At 42.7% G+C, this 17,405-nt stretch overlaps 1 protein-coding gene across 1 annotated transcript in view; it reads left to right on the forward strand.

The window, feature by feature from the left end:
• The window catches only part of col28a2a (collagen, type XXVIII, alpha 2a), a 103,496-nt gene that overhangs the window by 46,625 nt on the left and 39,466 nt on the right, over positions 1-17,405 (forward strand). The window contains exons 14-18 of the mRNA XM_072259774.1: positions 3,337-3,405; positions 6,337-6,405; positions 7,904-7,972; positions 12,900-12,968; positions 14,223-14,294. Of these exons, the coding sequence (XP_072115875.1) occupies positions 3,337-3,405; positions 6,337-6,405; positions 7,904-7,972; positions 12,900-12,968; positions 14,223-14,294 (348 nt within the window). The remainder of the gene's footprint in view (positions 1-3,336; positions 3,406-6,336; positions 6,406-7,903; positions 7,973-12,899; positions 12,969-14,222; positions 14,295-17,405) is intronic.

Genomic DNA, 17,405 nt, shown 5'->3' on the forward strand with positions numbered 1-17,405 from the left:
TACCCAAGGAGGAATTGTTAAAATAAATTGCTAGTTGTTACTTTGTTGCACCCTTAGTTCCCAACCTTGTTGAGCGAAGGGCTGGCTTGTTCATACTCAGTAAAATATGACTTCTCCTGAAATGAGCTTCTTTTGACATAAGGATACAAGAGACATAGATAAGGAAGAAGGTTAAAAATGGTAGGGATATCAAAAACAAGAGAACACAGGTTTAGGATGAGAGGAACCAGTCTCACAGAGGATCTAAGGCAAGGCACGCATGCCCAAAATGGCATGCATAAAATATTTTGTTGGCATGTGTCATGCAGTGCCGCACTCAATTCTTTAAACAGCTCACATACTGAAGAGAACAGTAACGATTATCTTAATGCTGAATGAAACAGCAAATGATTCTATTACAACTCGAGAGCAGTGACGTGTTTTCATGGGAAATATCTCACACTGGCTTGGCACCAGCTAAATAACTGCAAGAGCACATAGCATTGAATGATACGTTTTAAAACCCTCACAGATCTGGTGTACAGATCAGTATTTGTACAGTAAACAGTTACAATAACAATACTATTTAGAACTGATGTTATTATTCAATTGTCTTTTAAAGAACTTAATATTAATAGTTTTTGAACAGATTTTCCAAAATGTTTCATTTATTTCCATCTGTCTCTGTTATACTTTTATTATCATAAAACATTGAATGCACGTAAATAAACAACAGGATTCACCATTTTCTCTTAAAAGAAGTCCATAATTATTGTTACTAATTTATTAGAGAAATAATCACTAATCAATGATAATCTCTGCTCAAAATTACCATAGCACACGAGAATTTTTAAGGGGATTATTGGCAATATGGATGCACACTCTCCAAAAACGTTTGCCAGCCCTGATCTGAGAGGAATATTTTTATACAGAGAGTGTGGTTGATACCTTGAACAAGCTGGAAAGGGAATGGTCAAATCAGATAATATTACTACATTTATGAGGCATTTAGACACACTTAAACAAGCAAGCATAAAAGGGTGTGGTTCTAATGCAGGCAAATAGGATTAGTGTAGATGGAGAAAAAAATCACCATATTCTGCTATACATCTCTGTGACTGTAGGACCTACAGACTATTCCTCTTAATGAGATGTGGGTGTCTTAGAGTCTCAGAGACTGCTGGCAGCTCCCATGTGAGGGCAGTTTGTGTGAAGACTATACTTTACCTGTTGTATAAAGTTTAGTTACTAAGTTATCTCAACATCATTTCATCCTTGTGGACATCGTGTCAGTTTTGGTTCCCCACATGTTCCCACCAAACGGCATTCCCCTTCCTCTACCCATCCCTGCCCACCAAGTCCCCATAAGGCAAGGCATTACTGTATTACACAATTAGATTTGGAAGATATAAAATACTTACCCATATAGTGTAAAATAATTTAGATTTTTTAAAATCCAAATTCAGTGGCCACTTTATTAGGTACCGTACCTTCTGTACTTAATAAGGTGGTAACTGAGTGAACATCGTGATCTTCGGCTGCTCTAGACCATCCACTTCAAGGTTCAACATGTTGTGCATTCAGAAATGCTCTTCTGAACCACTGTTGTAACGCCTGGTTATTTGAGTTAACTGTCACCTTCCTGTCAGCTTGAATCAGTCTGGCCATTCTCCTCTGACAACCCTCATTAACAAGGCATTTTTGCCCATGGAACTACCACTCACTGGATTTTTTTTTTGTGTTTCACACCATTCTCCGTAATCTCTAGAGACTGTTCTGCTTGAAAACCCCAGGAGATCAGCAGCTTCCGAGATCTTCAAACCAGCCCATCTGATACCAAAAATCATTCCACGGTCAAAGTCACTTAGATTACGTTTCTTTCCTATTCTGATATTTGGTCTGAACCATTGAACTGAACCTCTTAACCATGCTTGCATGCTTTTATTCATTGAGTTGCTGCCATATGATTGGCTGATTAGATTTTGCATTACTGTAACATGCAGGTGTACAGGTGTACCTAATAAAGTGGCCATTGTGTGTATATCCACTTGGTTTATTTTGACTGTGTTTTCCAGTCTAATCTGATCATTTTTTTTACACAAATATTATCTTTTGTTTTCATTTGTTCACTTCAATAACCTATTGTTAGGCTAATTGCACTCCCCCAGAGTACTGCTTCATTAATATTTGCTACACCAGGCAGCTAATAGAACTATATTCCATGCATCAATTTGCAAACATGGTTCACCTAATTTGCACAGGGAACAAAATGGAACGTTTCAGTAACTGCCTGAGGGAGTGCAATGCCCCAACTTGTGTCAAAGAATTTGATGATTGTTGAGGCTTGAGTTTTCACTTATGAAAGAGCGAATGGTGGATGGCAGTCAGAGATCATCTGTTTATTACCTTTGGTCCATAAGGATGTTGGCCCATTGAGATGCCACAGGTGAGCTTGAAAAACAGGGTAAAGGCGAATTTTTACAGGAGCAAGTCCAGACCATAGGAGGCTACAGTAAGTAATTTTATGCCCTGAAGTAATGGGAACTGGACCAGAGTGCAGTTGGAGATGATTCCAGGCTCGATGATGGTCAAGTCGGAACAGAATGGAATCTCTGTATTGATATGAGACCCACAATCAATTTCCAAATTTGATTAAAGCAGTCATATTGTAAGGTCACTTTGATTAGTGCTTCTCCTTTAATTGATGAGTGCTGCCTGGGGATGTTTATTCTGAATAAACTTCACTTTATATTTCAGCTTTGTGACACTCTCTGTTATTGGGCACTAACTGTTAAGGCTCTTTGGCACACAAATTGGAAGCATAGATCTCTTTACGCAACAGAGCTTACCTTCTGCAATCTTCCATTACCTTGTCCACTGCTTACAGCATGTGATCAAAAATTGTCCACTGATATGAAAATAACATTCCATTTTATAAAACCTGATCAGCACTGATCTTAGAATAGCTGCACCAGATTTTCTCTGAAGAATTTGTGACAGCATGTCAGCCTTCTGTCTGCAGTCCTGAACAAAACTGTTCAGGACTGTACAGTCCTGTACAAAGCTGTACAGTTTGCACTTGTGGAATCTTGCAAGCCTCGGGCATTGCACAGCTGCACAGCTTTTAAGTTTCTAAGGTCACCTCAAGATAGAATTCCACATCAGATCAAGTTTCTTTGAGTTTAATCTACTGTTGCTATCTGACTTATTTTTCTTTATAATTTACTATACTCTTAGGCATCAATTGGTGATGCCAAAGTTCTCTCAAACAACTCAATGAAGGATTATTTTCCTTTCATTTAAAGATTAGGGACAACAATGGAATGTAGTATGATTGCTGTAACTTTTGTGTGACAGGGCGATCGTGGTTATGAAGGACCAAAGGGATCTCATGGAGCTCCAGGCGCAGGTATTAAGGGTGAAAAGGTGAGGAGCACATATGCCCAATTTATGATACAGTCTTAATTGCAACAGCGGCTGTAGATTGTGTGATTTGAAGTGAACATTTTAAGAACAAATAAGCTAAGTTTGTACAGTAGTAGATTTCTTTATAGTATATTTCTATTTGAAATAATGGAAACTGAATTTACCGTTTCATAAACTAGAGCTATAATATCCTGTATCCAGTATTTGAAACTGGCCTGTGCAATATGGGAGTAAACATGATTGTGCATTTGGAAGGTGCACTGGATTCTAATCATTTTGGTGAGAATCCAGCATCATAAGTGGCAAGCAGAATTTCTGAAATGCTGATTGGTGTAACATTAGAGATGATAATAGGAAATCAAGAATATTAAAATTAAATATTTACATAAAGGAGACTAAAACCACACAGACCACCGACACAATCTGAGTGTTTACCCTGATAATTCTGGCTCAGTTACATATCATAGATACCAGCTAAAGTCAACTAAATCTTGATAGTTTAAATTGCTAACTATGATCCTTAGCTGAGTGTTGTTGTCGAGAGGACCATTCAGACTTTAAATCCACTCCTGTCAGGGACTGGGGGAAAATCTAAGTGGTGCGTCCACTCAGCGCTAATAATCCAAAGTACGAAATTCTGAAGTTCCCTACCGGAAGTAGTGATTTCTGTAAGCCTGAATTTAGAGAGTGTGGGAGAAATAGTCCAGGTGAGCCCCAAAGAAGAGAGTAAATCTGGGGCATTTGGAATGCGGATCCCAGCCCGCTTTAATGGCTGGCTCTTATTTCCATCATTTTTCCTGTTCACCATTAAGCAAGACGTACCATCTGGTCAGCAGGTGGAAGGAGGAAACGAGGTCACAGCTGGAGAAACGTGGGAATCATTGTCTGCATTCAGAGGTGGAATGCGGCGGGTAGTCTGAAATCGACGCAGAAATAGGGGGAGCATATTGGTGAAGGGAGACCCAAGACATCCTCTTCAGTCCCCGAGGAGCACTACACTGCAACTTGCCTCACAAGGAAATCTGAATTTATGTTTTACAACTCACCAGCCCATCTGTTTTGCCAGTCTAGCTGTTCTGATCTGCCTTAATATTTCAGGACTAGTCCTGAACTGCTAATCAAGACCCAGTCTGCCTATTTAAAGGTGGAGGCAACTTCCTTCCTGCAGGTTTCCTGCTCATATGGCCAAAAGTGCAGGCTGCCACTGGGACCCTACAAGAGGTCAGAGGGATTAAGCAGTTAAACAACTACCTATAATTTAACCGCACTCCTCACCACTCACACATTAATCACAACCCTGGCTGATGAGATTTAGTCCTGGGTAAACAACCAAAATTTTAGTTATAACAACAAGATCTTCAGGGTCAAATAATACAAGTATCAGATCATTTTATTCAAATGTTCTCTTAGTAGCGAGAGTCTTCCTTGGTAGATATATTCATCTCATGAACTGATTCCAACCTCTGTTTAAAAAAAGCAGAGCATCTTACAACAATGCCATATACTTTAACCATTAAACTATCTGCTGGATACTTAAACTAATAAACAACCTGCTGGATACTTTAACCAATAAACAATCTGCTGGATATTTTAACCAATAAACAATCTGCTGGAGGACCTCAGTGGGCCAAGCAGTATCAGTAAGAGGCAAGAAATTGTCAACGTTTTGGGTCAAAACACTGCATCAAATTGCCTTCTATATATTGGCAAGACCTGACACAGCCTGAGAGACCGTTTCGCTGAACACCTATGCTCTGTCCGCCAGAGAAAGCAAGATCTCCCAGTGGCCACACATTTTAATTCCACATCCCATTCCCATTCTGATATGTCTATCCACAGCCTCCTCTACTGTAAAGATGAAGCCACACTCAGGTTGGAGGAACAATACCTTATATTCCGTCTGGGTAGCCTCGAACTTGATGGCATGAACATTGACTTCTCAAACTTCCGCTAATGCCCCACCTCCCCCTTGTACCCCATCCGTTATTTATTTATATACACACATTCTTTCCCTCACTCTCCTTTTTCTCCCTCTGTCCCTCTGACTATACCTCTTGCCCATCCTTTGGGTTCCCCCCCCCACTTGTCATTCTCCCTGGGCCTCCTGTCCCATGATCGTCTCATATCCCTTTTGCCAATCACCTGCCCAGCTCTTGGCTCCATCCCTCCCCCTCCTGTCTTCTCCTATCATTTTGGATCTCCCCCTCCCCCTTTTAAATCTCTTACTAGCTCTTCCTTCAGTTAGTCCTGACGAAGGGTCCCGGCCTGAAACGTCGACTGAACTTCTTCCTAGAGATGCTGCCTGACCTGCTGCATTCACCAGCAACTTTGATGTGTGTTGATCAAATTGTTTGTTGCTTCACATTTTAGCGTATGCAGTCTCTTGTGTTCCCCCACTCCACACATATTTATATATCAGTATTGTTTGCATTGGAGCAAATTCAGTGGACTAAGCATCAATGCATTGACCAAATGATGTGACACTTTATAACTTTTAAAAGACAGTTCATGAGGGCTTGGTTATTGCCTCAGATCTCAAAAGCTAAATTGATAGCCTTAATTCTTTTATTTCGACGTGAGTTCCATTTCTGTGAACTACGGATTCAGCCTTCCTCCTGTATTAAAAACTTGCTCCAGTGGTGTGCAATTTTTTATTCTGAACAAAATTCTTAATTTTCCATGTAAGACTAAAGCACGATATCTGGGAATGTGAATGTTATCAAGGAAGTCGATTCAAAATGGAGATTAGAACAACATGAATATTTTGTAAATATTTCTCTCTGCAGAACTGAATCTTGAATTCAAGTAATAATTACCTAAACCAACATTTGATATATTGTTTGGTATACAAAAGTAAGTTCAGATATGGTATCTCTTGTTATTATTACATTTGTTAATGTACCATTTCACTTCTGAAATGTAACTCATCAGGGTGAAATAGGTTTTCCTGGATTACCTGGCCCTGTTGGTCCTCCTGGAGTTGGTCTACAAGGTGAAAAGGTAATTATTTTGCATTTACTCTTAATTCAGCAAGTAACTCCTGTGACTTTTTCAATATTGAGTGCATACCTCCTGAAGAATGTTTCCAATTGCTCCCTACATTGATAAAGTTATTTTGGTGTAGAACTGGCTGAATGAGTTTTGTCTGTTAGATAACAAGCACATAGTAGAAAATGCTCGCAGATGTTTGCACGTAGTTGTCTAAGATACCAGTTATCTTCTGGTGTTTTAGTGAAAAAGGTATGTACTGTGTCCAGACAGCCTAAACTTTCCACTTGACATGCAACTTCCTTTACATGTACAATTCAAACAATATAATTATTGTAGCAGTTATTTCCGGCATGTATTCTTATCTGTGTGAACTCAATTCGGGCATTGTTGGTGTGCAGAAAGATGTGGCCTTTGTCAGCCATATGTGGAGGTCTTCATTCTATGTTCTGTTGTAAGATGGTGTATTCGGTCAGTAGTTTCTGCAAAATAGATGGCAGGTCCCAATATTTGGCTAAGCTTCATTCATGTGCATGCTGAACCCTTAATACAGGTGTTCCCAACCTTTTTTATACTGCCATGGACCCCGACTTTAACTGAACAGTCTGTGGACCCCAAGTTGGGTACCCCTGATCTAAATGCTTTTAAATGTTGTAATCGTTTCCAGCTCCTTCCACTCACTTCCTCTGACTGACACACACACACACACACACACACACCCCACCATCATGTGAAAAGCTTGCCTTTCCGGACCCTTTTAAATCTTCCTCCGCTTTCACCTTAAAATTATGTACTTGTTTAACCTTGGAAAAAGACTGTGGGCATCCATCTTATCTACTGTACATCCCTTGCAATTTTATACATTTATGTAGGGTCACCACTCAGCAGGAGGCAGGATGAAGTCCCAGCCTATCCAATCTCTCCTTTCAATTTAAGTACCCTCCCTCAACTCCCAACAATGTCCTTGCAACCCCATTCTGCATCCCTTCCAGCTCAATTTCTTTACTGCTATTTCCCACCTTAAGCTCCTTCAGCTGCATTATCAATGATCTTCCTTCCATAGGGTAAGAAGCAGCACTATTTGTTGTTGATGCCACAATGTTTAATTCTATTAGCGACTCCTTCGAAAATGAGGTAGTCCCTAGCCACATGGCCATGTGTGGCTGTTGGCAATGTTGCCATGTAAGTGCCAGGCACTAATGAGAGAACCAGCTACCCTTAACATTCAATGGCAGTAGCGTCACCAAGTCTCTCACTATTAACACTCCAGCTGTTGCCAGACACTCAGCTGGATCACCACATAAAACTGTGACAGCAGGAGCAGGTCAGAGGCTGGGTACCTCACCTCCTGATGGGTTCCTTCCCAGCCAGTGAAAATCTGTCATAATGAATTTCAAAATCTTTCTTGATGACTCCCGCACCTTGCTCTCAAACCTATTTTAGAGTAATGCAGAATTTCACTGGTCAAAATGCGTTAAATTGAGGCAATTTATTTTGTATAATCTGGTAGGGAGTCCTAGGTCCAAGAGGACCAGCTGGCCTGAGAGGACCTCCAGGTGAGGGCTCGCCTGGATCAAAGGTAAGAGAAGCAAAAAGCTGCTAAAACGATTTATTATTTTCACAAACTTTAACACAAATTCTGAAGTCTGCTGAGGCATTCAAGACCAGTGATCCAGAACTATAAAAGAATTCCAGGTATGACCTATGGTGCAATCTACAGAAGGCTAGTTTAAGAGTGAAAAAAAAACCAATTTCAATTGAAGTTAGAGATGGAACTGGATGCACGTCCGCTCTGGCAGGGTTCTCAGGTCTTTACTTCCTACAAAGTGAAACCCTAACATCATGAACAGCTGTGATTCTTCACTCCCAGATGAGCTCAATGCCTTTTATGCACGCTTTGAAAGAGACAATAAAATCACACCCATGCGAATCCCTGCAGCATCTGGTGACCCTGTGATCTCGGTCTCGAAGGCTGACGTCAGAACATCTTTCAAGAGGATGAACCCTTGCAAGGTGTCAGGCCTTGATGGTGTACCTCGTTTGCCACTGAAAACCTCTGCCAACCAACTGGCAGGAATGTCAAGGACATCTTCAGTTTCTAACTGCTGCAGTCAGAGGTTCCCTACTGCTTCAAAATCATGCCAGTGCCAAAGAAGATCAGGGCGAGCTGCCTCAATGACTATCGCCCAGTTACACTTACATCTACTGTGATGAAGTGCTTTGAGAGGTTGGACATGGCCAGGATCAACTCTTGCCTAAGCAAGGACCTGGACCTGCGGCAAATTAGAATAGGTCTACAGCAGACGCAATCTCTTTCAGCTTTGGATCACCTGGACAATAGCAATATCTATGTCAGGCTGCTGTTTATTGACTACAGCTCAACATTCAACACAGTCATACCCTCAGTTCTAATCAACCAGCTCCAAAACATGGGCCTCTGTACCTCTCTCTGCAACTGGAGCTTTGACTTTGTCACTGGGAGACTAGAGACTGTACGGATCAAAAGTGACTGATAATCAACACTGCCACACCCCAGGGATACATGCTAAGTCCAGAACTCTACTCTCTCTACATCCATGACTGTGTGGCTAGGCACAGCTCAAACACCATCTTTAAATTTGCCAATGACACCATCTTTAAATTTTCAGATGTTGACGAGGAGGAGTACAGGAGCGAGATAGCTGAAAGACGAAAAGCAAATTACCTGAAACTGTAGGGTTGGATATTGAATACTGAAATCTGCAGTATGCTCAAAAGGAAGATGTGTTGTTCTTTACTGAAAGGACTAATTGTAACAGTGCAGGCCACCAGATAGATGATTCAAAGTGGGAGTGGGCTGGAGAACTAAAGTGGCAGGCAAACAGAGCTCGAGGTCACTTCAATGTAGGTGCTTTGCAAAGCAATCGCCCAATCTTGTTATAAGGAGGTGGCTAGGAATGGACCCAAGTGCAAGACACAGACACTGAAGTACTAGGGACAGGACTAGGATACAGGGCAATGGCAAGGACATGGACAGGAAAACCAGGAACCTGGAACAGGACTGGACAAAAGAGCTAGGAGCCCAGGCTTGGACTCCGAGCCATAGACTGGACAAGGACCCAGTACCTGGGTCTTGCCTCTGGCTCGGACCCCAGAACTAGGCAAGGAAGAAGCTTGGCTGGCAGGCAAGACGAAGCTGGAGTCTTAGAGATTTGAGGCGAGGCTTGGCAGGAGGCAGGAGACGAGGCGAGGCTTGGCAGGAGGCAGGAGACGAGGCGAGGCTTGGCAGGAGGCAGGAGACGAGGCGAGGCTTGGCAGGAGGCAGGAGACGAAGCGAGGCTTGGCAGGAGGCAGGAGACGAGGCGAGGCTTGGCAGGATGCAGGAGACTTGAGACGAGGCTTGGCAGGAGGCAGGAGACGAGGCGAGGCTTGGCAGGATGCAGGAGACGAGGCGAGGCTTGGCAGGATGCAGGAGACGAGGCGAGGCTTGGCAGGATGCAGGAGACGAGGCGAGGCTTGGCAGGATGCAGGAGACGAGGCGAGGCTTGGCAGGATGCAGGAGACTTGAGGCTAGAGACCTGAGGCGAGGCTTGGCAGGATGCAGGAGGCTGGAGTCTAGAGACCTGAGGCGAGGCTTGGCAGGATGCAGGAGACTTGAGGCTAGCGACTTGGCAGGAGGCAGGAGACTGGAGGCTAGAGACCTGAGGCGAGGCTTGGCAGGAGGCAGGAGGCTGGAGTCTAGAGACCTGAGGTGAGGCTTGGCAGGAGGCAGGAGGCTGGAGGCTAGAGACCTGAGGCAAGGCTTGGCAGGAGGCTAGAGACCTGAGGCGAGGCTCGGCAGGAGGCTAGAGTCTTCAGGCTTGAGGCTCGGCAGAAGGCTGGAGTCTTCAGGCTTGAGGCTCGGCAGAAGGCTGGAGTCTTCAGGCTTGAGGCTAGCTAGGCTCCTCCTGGGCAGGGTGCGGTTCACCCGGGCAGGGCACGGTACTCCTGGGCAGGGCGCAGATCACCCCTCGACAGAGGCAAGGGACAGGAAGGGAGCTAGGTACAGGGTGGCTCCAGGACAAGACTACGGGCGAGAGTTACCAGCAAGACAAGGCAAGGCTTCAGGCAATGCAAGGCGAGACAAGAACTTCAGGTGAGGCAAGAGTTACCGGCAAGACAAGGCAAGGCGGGACGAGAGCTTCAGGCGAGGTGAGAGTTACCGGCAAGACAAGGCAGGGCTTCAGGCGAGGAAACAGAAGGCAGAGCAAGGGATACAAGGAGTAAGGACAAGAACAATCCAGCAGCCACACCCTGGTCTCTGGAGGTATTTATGCAGCCAGCCCCAATGAGCATCAGCTGCCTCAATTAGAGCTAAACAAGAACAGAAACAGGGTAAACAGGAAAACCTGGAGCAAGGGTCGATGGACCGGACCATGAACCGGAATATGGATTTCACGGACTGGACCATGACAAATCTGTGTTTGTTTTCACCATTTTTGGGGAAACCACCTTTTGAACAATAAATGCAGTGGACTACATTGGAGGAAAACATGCGCAGTATGCTAATGGAACTCAGCAGGTCAAGCAGCATCTATGGGAATGAATAAACGGTGGATGTTTCCAGCCAAGACCCTTCATCAGGACTGGAAAGGAAGGGGGTGGGGGAAGATGCCAGAACAAGAAGGTGGAGGGAGGGGGAGGTGGACAAGCTAGAAGGTGATAGGTGAAGCCAGGTGGGGCGGGGGAGGGCATGAGGTAAGAAGCTAAGGGGTGATTAAGTGGAAAACGCAAAGGGCTGAAGAAGAAGGAATCTGACAGGAAAGGACAGTGGATCGTGGAAGAAAGGGAAGGTTGGGGAGCAGTGTGGGAAGGTTATTGGCAGGTGAGGAGAAGAGGTAAGAAGCCAGAGTGGGGTAATTGAAGAAGAGGGGAGGGGGAGGGGTAGAAATTACCAGAAGTTGGAGAAATCAATGTTCATGCCATCAGGTCAGAGACTGCCTAGATAGATTATGAGTGCTGCTCCTCCAACCTGCATCATCATGCAGAAGAGGAAGCCATGGACCGACATGTTGGAATGGGAATGGGGAATGGAATTGAAATGGTTGGCCAGTGAGAAATTAGGCCTTTTGCTAATGGAGCTGAGGTGCTCAACAAAGCAGTCCCCCAATGTACTCCCAGATTGGAAGAAATGCAAATGAATTGTTGTGTCACTGGAAAAGGAGTGATATTTCTCAGGGATCAAAAATGTAAAATGACAAGTATTGCATCTCCAAGGTTGCATGGGAATGTGCTGTGGGAAGGGAAGAGATCAACGCTGATTTGAAAAGCTTGAAAAGGGAGCTGATAATGTGTCTGATGGTGGAACCTCTTTGGAACCGGTGGAAATTGCAAAGGTTGTGGAGGCTAGTGGGCTGGAAGGTGAGGACCAGAGAAACTACCCTTACTCTGTTCAGGAGGGATGGGATAAGAGCAGTGTTGTGTGGAATAAAGCATTTATTGGACTTCAACAGAGATAGTAAGTGCCAGTCACTGCTTTCCTATTCCCAATGATTTGAATTTACATTTCCTTGGTTGGCATGATAGGATCTGAACTCATGTCCCTCTACTATTATAAAAACCCTTTATAGAGTAGCCTATCTAAATAAGCTGCCATATCCTTGCATACCAATACATCGGACTAACTTATTAGGGCATTTCATTCAATGTACCAAGGCACCAATATGCTTCTTCGGCCTGATTGGCCCAAAACGATAGCTGTATGATGTGTGATTTATATCCACACCTTTGGACTAAGTGGGTAATTAAAGGTGGCATGTCCTGGTGCCTTCAAAACAAGGGGATTCCTTGCTCTTGGTCGAGGAGAGAGAGAGATCGAGCTGCCAGGAGTTCACATTGGACAAAGTATGGAGCTGCTATTGAGTTTTCTGGTAGATATATTTTTGTAAATATTGGCACTTTTCTTTTCACTATTTTCACTATTTGTTGTAAGTTTGATTTTTTGACGCACTGAACATCCTTGCATGAAAGTGCTAAGTGATTCTAGCCATCTTTTCTTTGATCGTAGCCCAAAATCTAACACGGTGCATTTCACAGAGTAAGTGCCTCTTGTCTGCTGCCACAAGCAAAAGACCCATCTAGATTGTTTAATTTATTTTTATCTCCAGAATTTGGGTCAGAATAGTGAATAGAAGAGAATGTTTTGTCCCACTTTACTGACATCAGAAACACCTTTCTTGGCATCCTGTCAAAGTTGAAATTGGTACTACTGCCACATTGAGTTGTTATAGACTTTTAAGTCTATAGCAAATTCACAATAACCATGATTACCAACCAAAGTGCCATGTACTCCCCTTCCATGTGCTTCATACCTGTGGTGTGAGGCAATCACAACTGCAAGTTAAGTGATTGAGGGCAATTAAAAAATGTCTTGCCTGCTTGGAATTAAATTTAGTTTACTTAGTTGTTGTATCATTTTTACTTCAGATTATTTGTATAAAGCATATATTTTAATTAAATTTGAACATAATTCTCAAACCATTCTGCAGGGCGATCAAGGTTTGCCTGGAGAAATTGGAGCTCCAGGAGAAAGAGGAATTGGAGAGCCAGGACCAAAAGTAAGTGAGAAAAATAAGTAAAAATAAGTGAGAGAGAAGTAAGAGAAACATCAAGGAGACTGGTGGATAGTTTTATTAACAGAAGACAAATAATACCTGTGAGAAATGTGTTTGAAATGACGTCCATTAACTTGAAATCATCAAATGTATTTCAAAATTATTCATAGCCATTTCTCTTGAGGCTGATGTTGCTTTAAAGAAAAGGTAGATGAGATTAGAAATTTTGACTAAATTCTTTTTATCTTCTTTGTATATGCTAAAATTAACATAACAGGTTTCCTGTTAAAAATCTTGCGCTGTTGAGGACTACACAGCTGAACTGCTGATAAGTTGCTTTTGTCTTTGTGCAGAGTGCCATCTATTGGACATTTACAGGAACTGGACCTCAGTTTTGTCATGTTTAATGGCAACTAACATAAATTATACTTTTAATATTGAAGAATGCTTTATGAATAAAAGGGCTAGCATTAAATTGAATGACCTATGATATTCCAACACAAGTAAGTTTTTTTCAGTTTTGTATTACCCGTCAAAACTGCTACTGAATTTGCGATCTGGCCTAAACCGATGTGGTAGATTGGCAGTGGAAATTCATCCTGTTCTTTGTGTTTAAAATCAGGTAATGTCTGATTGAATCTAATTCCTTCTTTGAGGCAGAACAAATGTTAGAGTTATTTTATGTCTGTATAATTTCTTTTATGATCTATTTTCTTTTCTACTTTTTTGCCAAAGTTATTTCTAATTTTCTTGCTTTTTATGTTTAATAAAATAATAGTATGTGAGTTGTTTTGGGTGTTTTGTCCTCAAAGGAAGCACTCCATAAAAATCAAAGCACTATTTCAAGAAACCCCTCTAGGATGCCCCTGCTACGTTGATAACTACCCCTCATGATGCTTTCAGTGGCGGTTCCCTCGTCATGTATTCCCTCCCTACATCAAATTAGAAGAAATAGAGCAAAACATGGGTGTTAGACTTTAACTAGATAATCATTGTATATATCCTACACTCTTCTGGTTTATGGCAGTGTCCTTCGCTCTCAACCAGTGAACGATACTCTGGCAAAGACTTTGGTATACTGTATTCCTATTGTTATATTGTTGTATATCCAGGCAAGGATCGTTGCATTTCTGGTTCTGCCAATGCAAATTTTGCCAATTTTGCCTGCATGATGCTGGCCCCAGTGTAACAGTTGGTCAGAATCATCGACTCTAAAACATTTATCTATGGACTTCCATGAAGCTGTTGTGTTTGTAGGGCGAGCCTGGCTCTTCAGGATTGGCAGGGCTCCCTGGTCTTCCAGGAGAAGATGGTGCGCCAGGACAAAAGGTAACTCTAAGGATATAGTAACTTAGTTAAAATGGCTGTGAGGCACTCTAAAGTGGCTATCTGAATTTCACATTTATCCCAACCCTGTTATCTCTGGTAAGGTCATTTATTGAAGTTTTCTAGGTCCACAGGCATTTTCATCAAGGGGAGTGGCCTTATATTTTGATGTTTATTCCAGCAAAATGACCTATGTAGTTTCAGTTCATATAAACAACCACATTACATTCTTTAGCCTCTGTTACAAGAGCACAGTGTCAATTAAATTCCAGCCATCTAATTTTAAAGAAGATGTGTGATGTTTTTCTTTCAAAAAAAGTTAATATTTTCATGCATTCTGATCATGTCTCTAATTAAGATTCTTTTTCGTCCATGGACGCCATAAATTAAAATTACACTGGTAGACCCATGGAACACTAAGTATAGAAACGGGCCCTTCAGCCCATCTAGTCTATTCCGAACTGTTATTTTGCCTGGTCCAATCAACCCACACCTGGACCATAGCCCTCTGATACCCTTCCCATCCAAGTACTTTTCCAACTCTTCTTAAATGTTGCAGCTGAACCTGTATCCACCACTTCTGCTGGTAGCTCATTCCACACTTGAACCACCTTCTGAGTGAAAAGTATTTCACCTTTCACTCTTAATCTGTGATCTCTAGTTCTAGTTTCTCCCAACCTCAGTGGAAAAAGCTTGTTTGCACTTCCCATATCTATGTCCCTCATGATTTTGTATACCTCTATCTAAATCAGCCCTCATTCTCTTACTCTCCAGGGAGTAAATTCCTAACCAATTAAACCTTTCCTTATAACTTAGATCCTCAGGCCCTAGCAACATCCTTGTAAAAGTTCTTTGTAATCTTTCAATCTTATACCTTCCTTGTAGGTAGGTAAACAGAACTGCAGACAATCCTCCAGATTAGCCCTTGCTAATGCCTTATATAATTTCAACATAACATCCCTACTCCTGTACTGAATACTCTGATTTATGAAGGCCAATGTGCCAAAAGCTCTCTTTATGACCACCTACCTGTGACTCCACTTTCAAGGAACTATGTATCTGTACTCCCAGATCCCTCTGTTCTACTGCATTTCTCAGTGCCCCACCATTCACTGTGTAAGTCCTTCCCTAGATTGTCCTTTCAAAGTACAACGCTGTAGGCTTTAAATCTATCTGCCACTTCTCAGCCTATTTTTCTGGCTGGCCCAGATGTGGCTGCAAGCAGTGAAAGCCTTCCTTGCCCCCAATCTTGGTGTCATCTACAAATTTGCTGATCTAGTTTACTACATCATCATGCAATTCATTAATACAGATGACAAATAACTGTTCTCTGTGACACACCACTAGTCACAGGCCTCCAGTCAGAGTAGCAGACATCTACGCCCACCCTCTGGCTTCTCTTGCTGGCCAATGTTGAATCCTATTTGCAACTTCATTCTGAATGCCAAGCGACTGAACATTCTGGACCAGTCTCCCATGTGGGGCTAAGTCAAAGTCCTTGCTAAGCCCATGCAGACAACGTCCACCGCCTTTCCTTATCATCTTTCTTGATCTTCTCGAAAAACTCTATAATGGTAGATTTGATGATGATGGTACCCAAATCATCTAAGGCGTAATAATTTTTTTATCCACTCATTCTCAATGCAGGTTTTCAACTGTAGGTTGGCTAACCTGGCATAATAATGGGATCCAAATGCCAAGAATCTCCACCACTGTCTCTGCTTGAGAATGCAGGATATGGGGAATATACTCAACTTTAAATATGTGATTCCTGGCTGCTGCCAAGCCCCTCTATCTCTAGTTCAATGTACATGAAGTTCTAAAGTGTGGAAACAGGCCTTTAAACCTGTTGATGCTGACTGAAGCACTTTCCTGAGCTCCTTTCATTTTCCAACCCACTGAGACCTGAGGCTATCCATTGGTTGGGATCAACATGGGTGTCATGTCCTAGCTGTTTACATGATACACAAGACAATACGTAAACCAGGGCAGTACGACATGGAGAGCAAGCTGTTGCCCAGATAACATGCTCTCCTCTCCATGCAGCTGATGAATCCAAAGGAACGGCAGAGACCAATACAGTTTGATTCTGGTACCAGATTTTGTAGCCTGGGGAAAAGTACACACTCAGGACAACAAAGACTTTTTTGGGTTTTAATTCCTTTATCGGTTTTCAATGTTTAAGTGCCAGAAGAGGGTCGCGAAATAAAAGGAACGAATTTACAACCAGTTCTTGCTGTTACAATCTCAGTTTAACTTTCGATTCACACCCTTGTGTATGGACAGAATTGCGTATGCAGTATAAAAATTACCAGAACTAATACGGAACTGATACGGTACAAATACGGTAGTGGCAATCCTACTTGGATGGTGAGGAACTTGGTATAAGCCACGCTACCCAGCATTGATTTCTTTACTCATGGAAATCTTGCCTCACCATGCCCAGCACACTCTGGTGGAACTCAATTCCAATGCCCCAACGCGTCTTCAGCGGAAAGCAAAATGGTCTCCCCACTATCCCGCACGTGCGTAATGACATCACCGTCTCCCTTAAAGGCACAGACAACTATTCTAGCATTACCTGGATGGATGCCTAAGTACACTTTTAACGACACTGAATAAGATCCGACGGTCACCCGGTTACACTAGCTGCGTTGCAGGAGTTGCCAGTCAGCATTGAACTCAATGTAGGACTGCCTTAGGGACTCCAGCTCTGGATTTTCCTTAGGGTTTACTCCCAAAACCTTCCCCATGAGTGGGTATAGCCGCAGGACAGTGGAGGTATGAGATCAGAGTTTTCCTTCTCCTAGATGAGCTGCCAATGACAGCTGACAACCCCATTTGCCTGAAGTGACTGGTTTTAAGGCACTTAATTTATTTCCTTCTAAACCTTTTCTATCAATGTCCCTGTCCAAATGTCTTTTAAATGTTCTAATGTACCTGCCTTTACAACTTTCTCTTGTAGCTTGTTCCAATGCCCACCACAGTCTGTGTGGAAGAGCATGCCTCTATATCTTTCCCTTCTTACCTTAATCTAATTCCCTCTAGTTTTATACTCCCTGACCCTGGGAAAGAGACTGTGACTATCCACTCCATCTTATCCTCCTCGTGATT

Source organism: Mobula birostris, chromosome 6 (genome assembly GCF_030028105.1).
Source record: "Mobula birostris isolate sMobBir1 chromosome 6, sMobBir1.hap1, whole genome shotgun sequence".
NCBI classification, from domain to species: Eukaryota; Metazoa; Chordata; class Chondrichthyes; order Myliobatiformes; family Myliobatidae; genus Mobula; species Mobula birostris.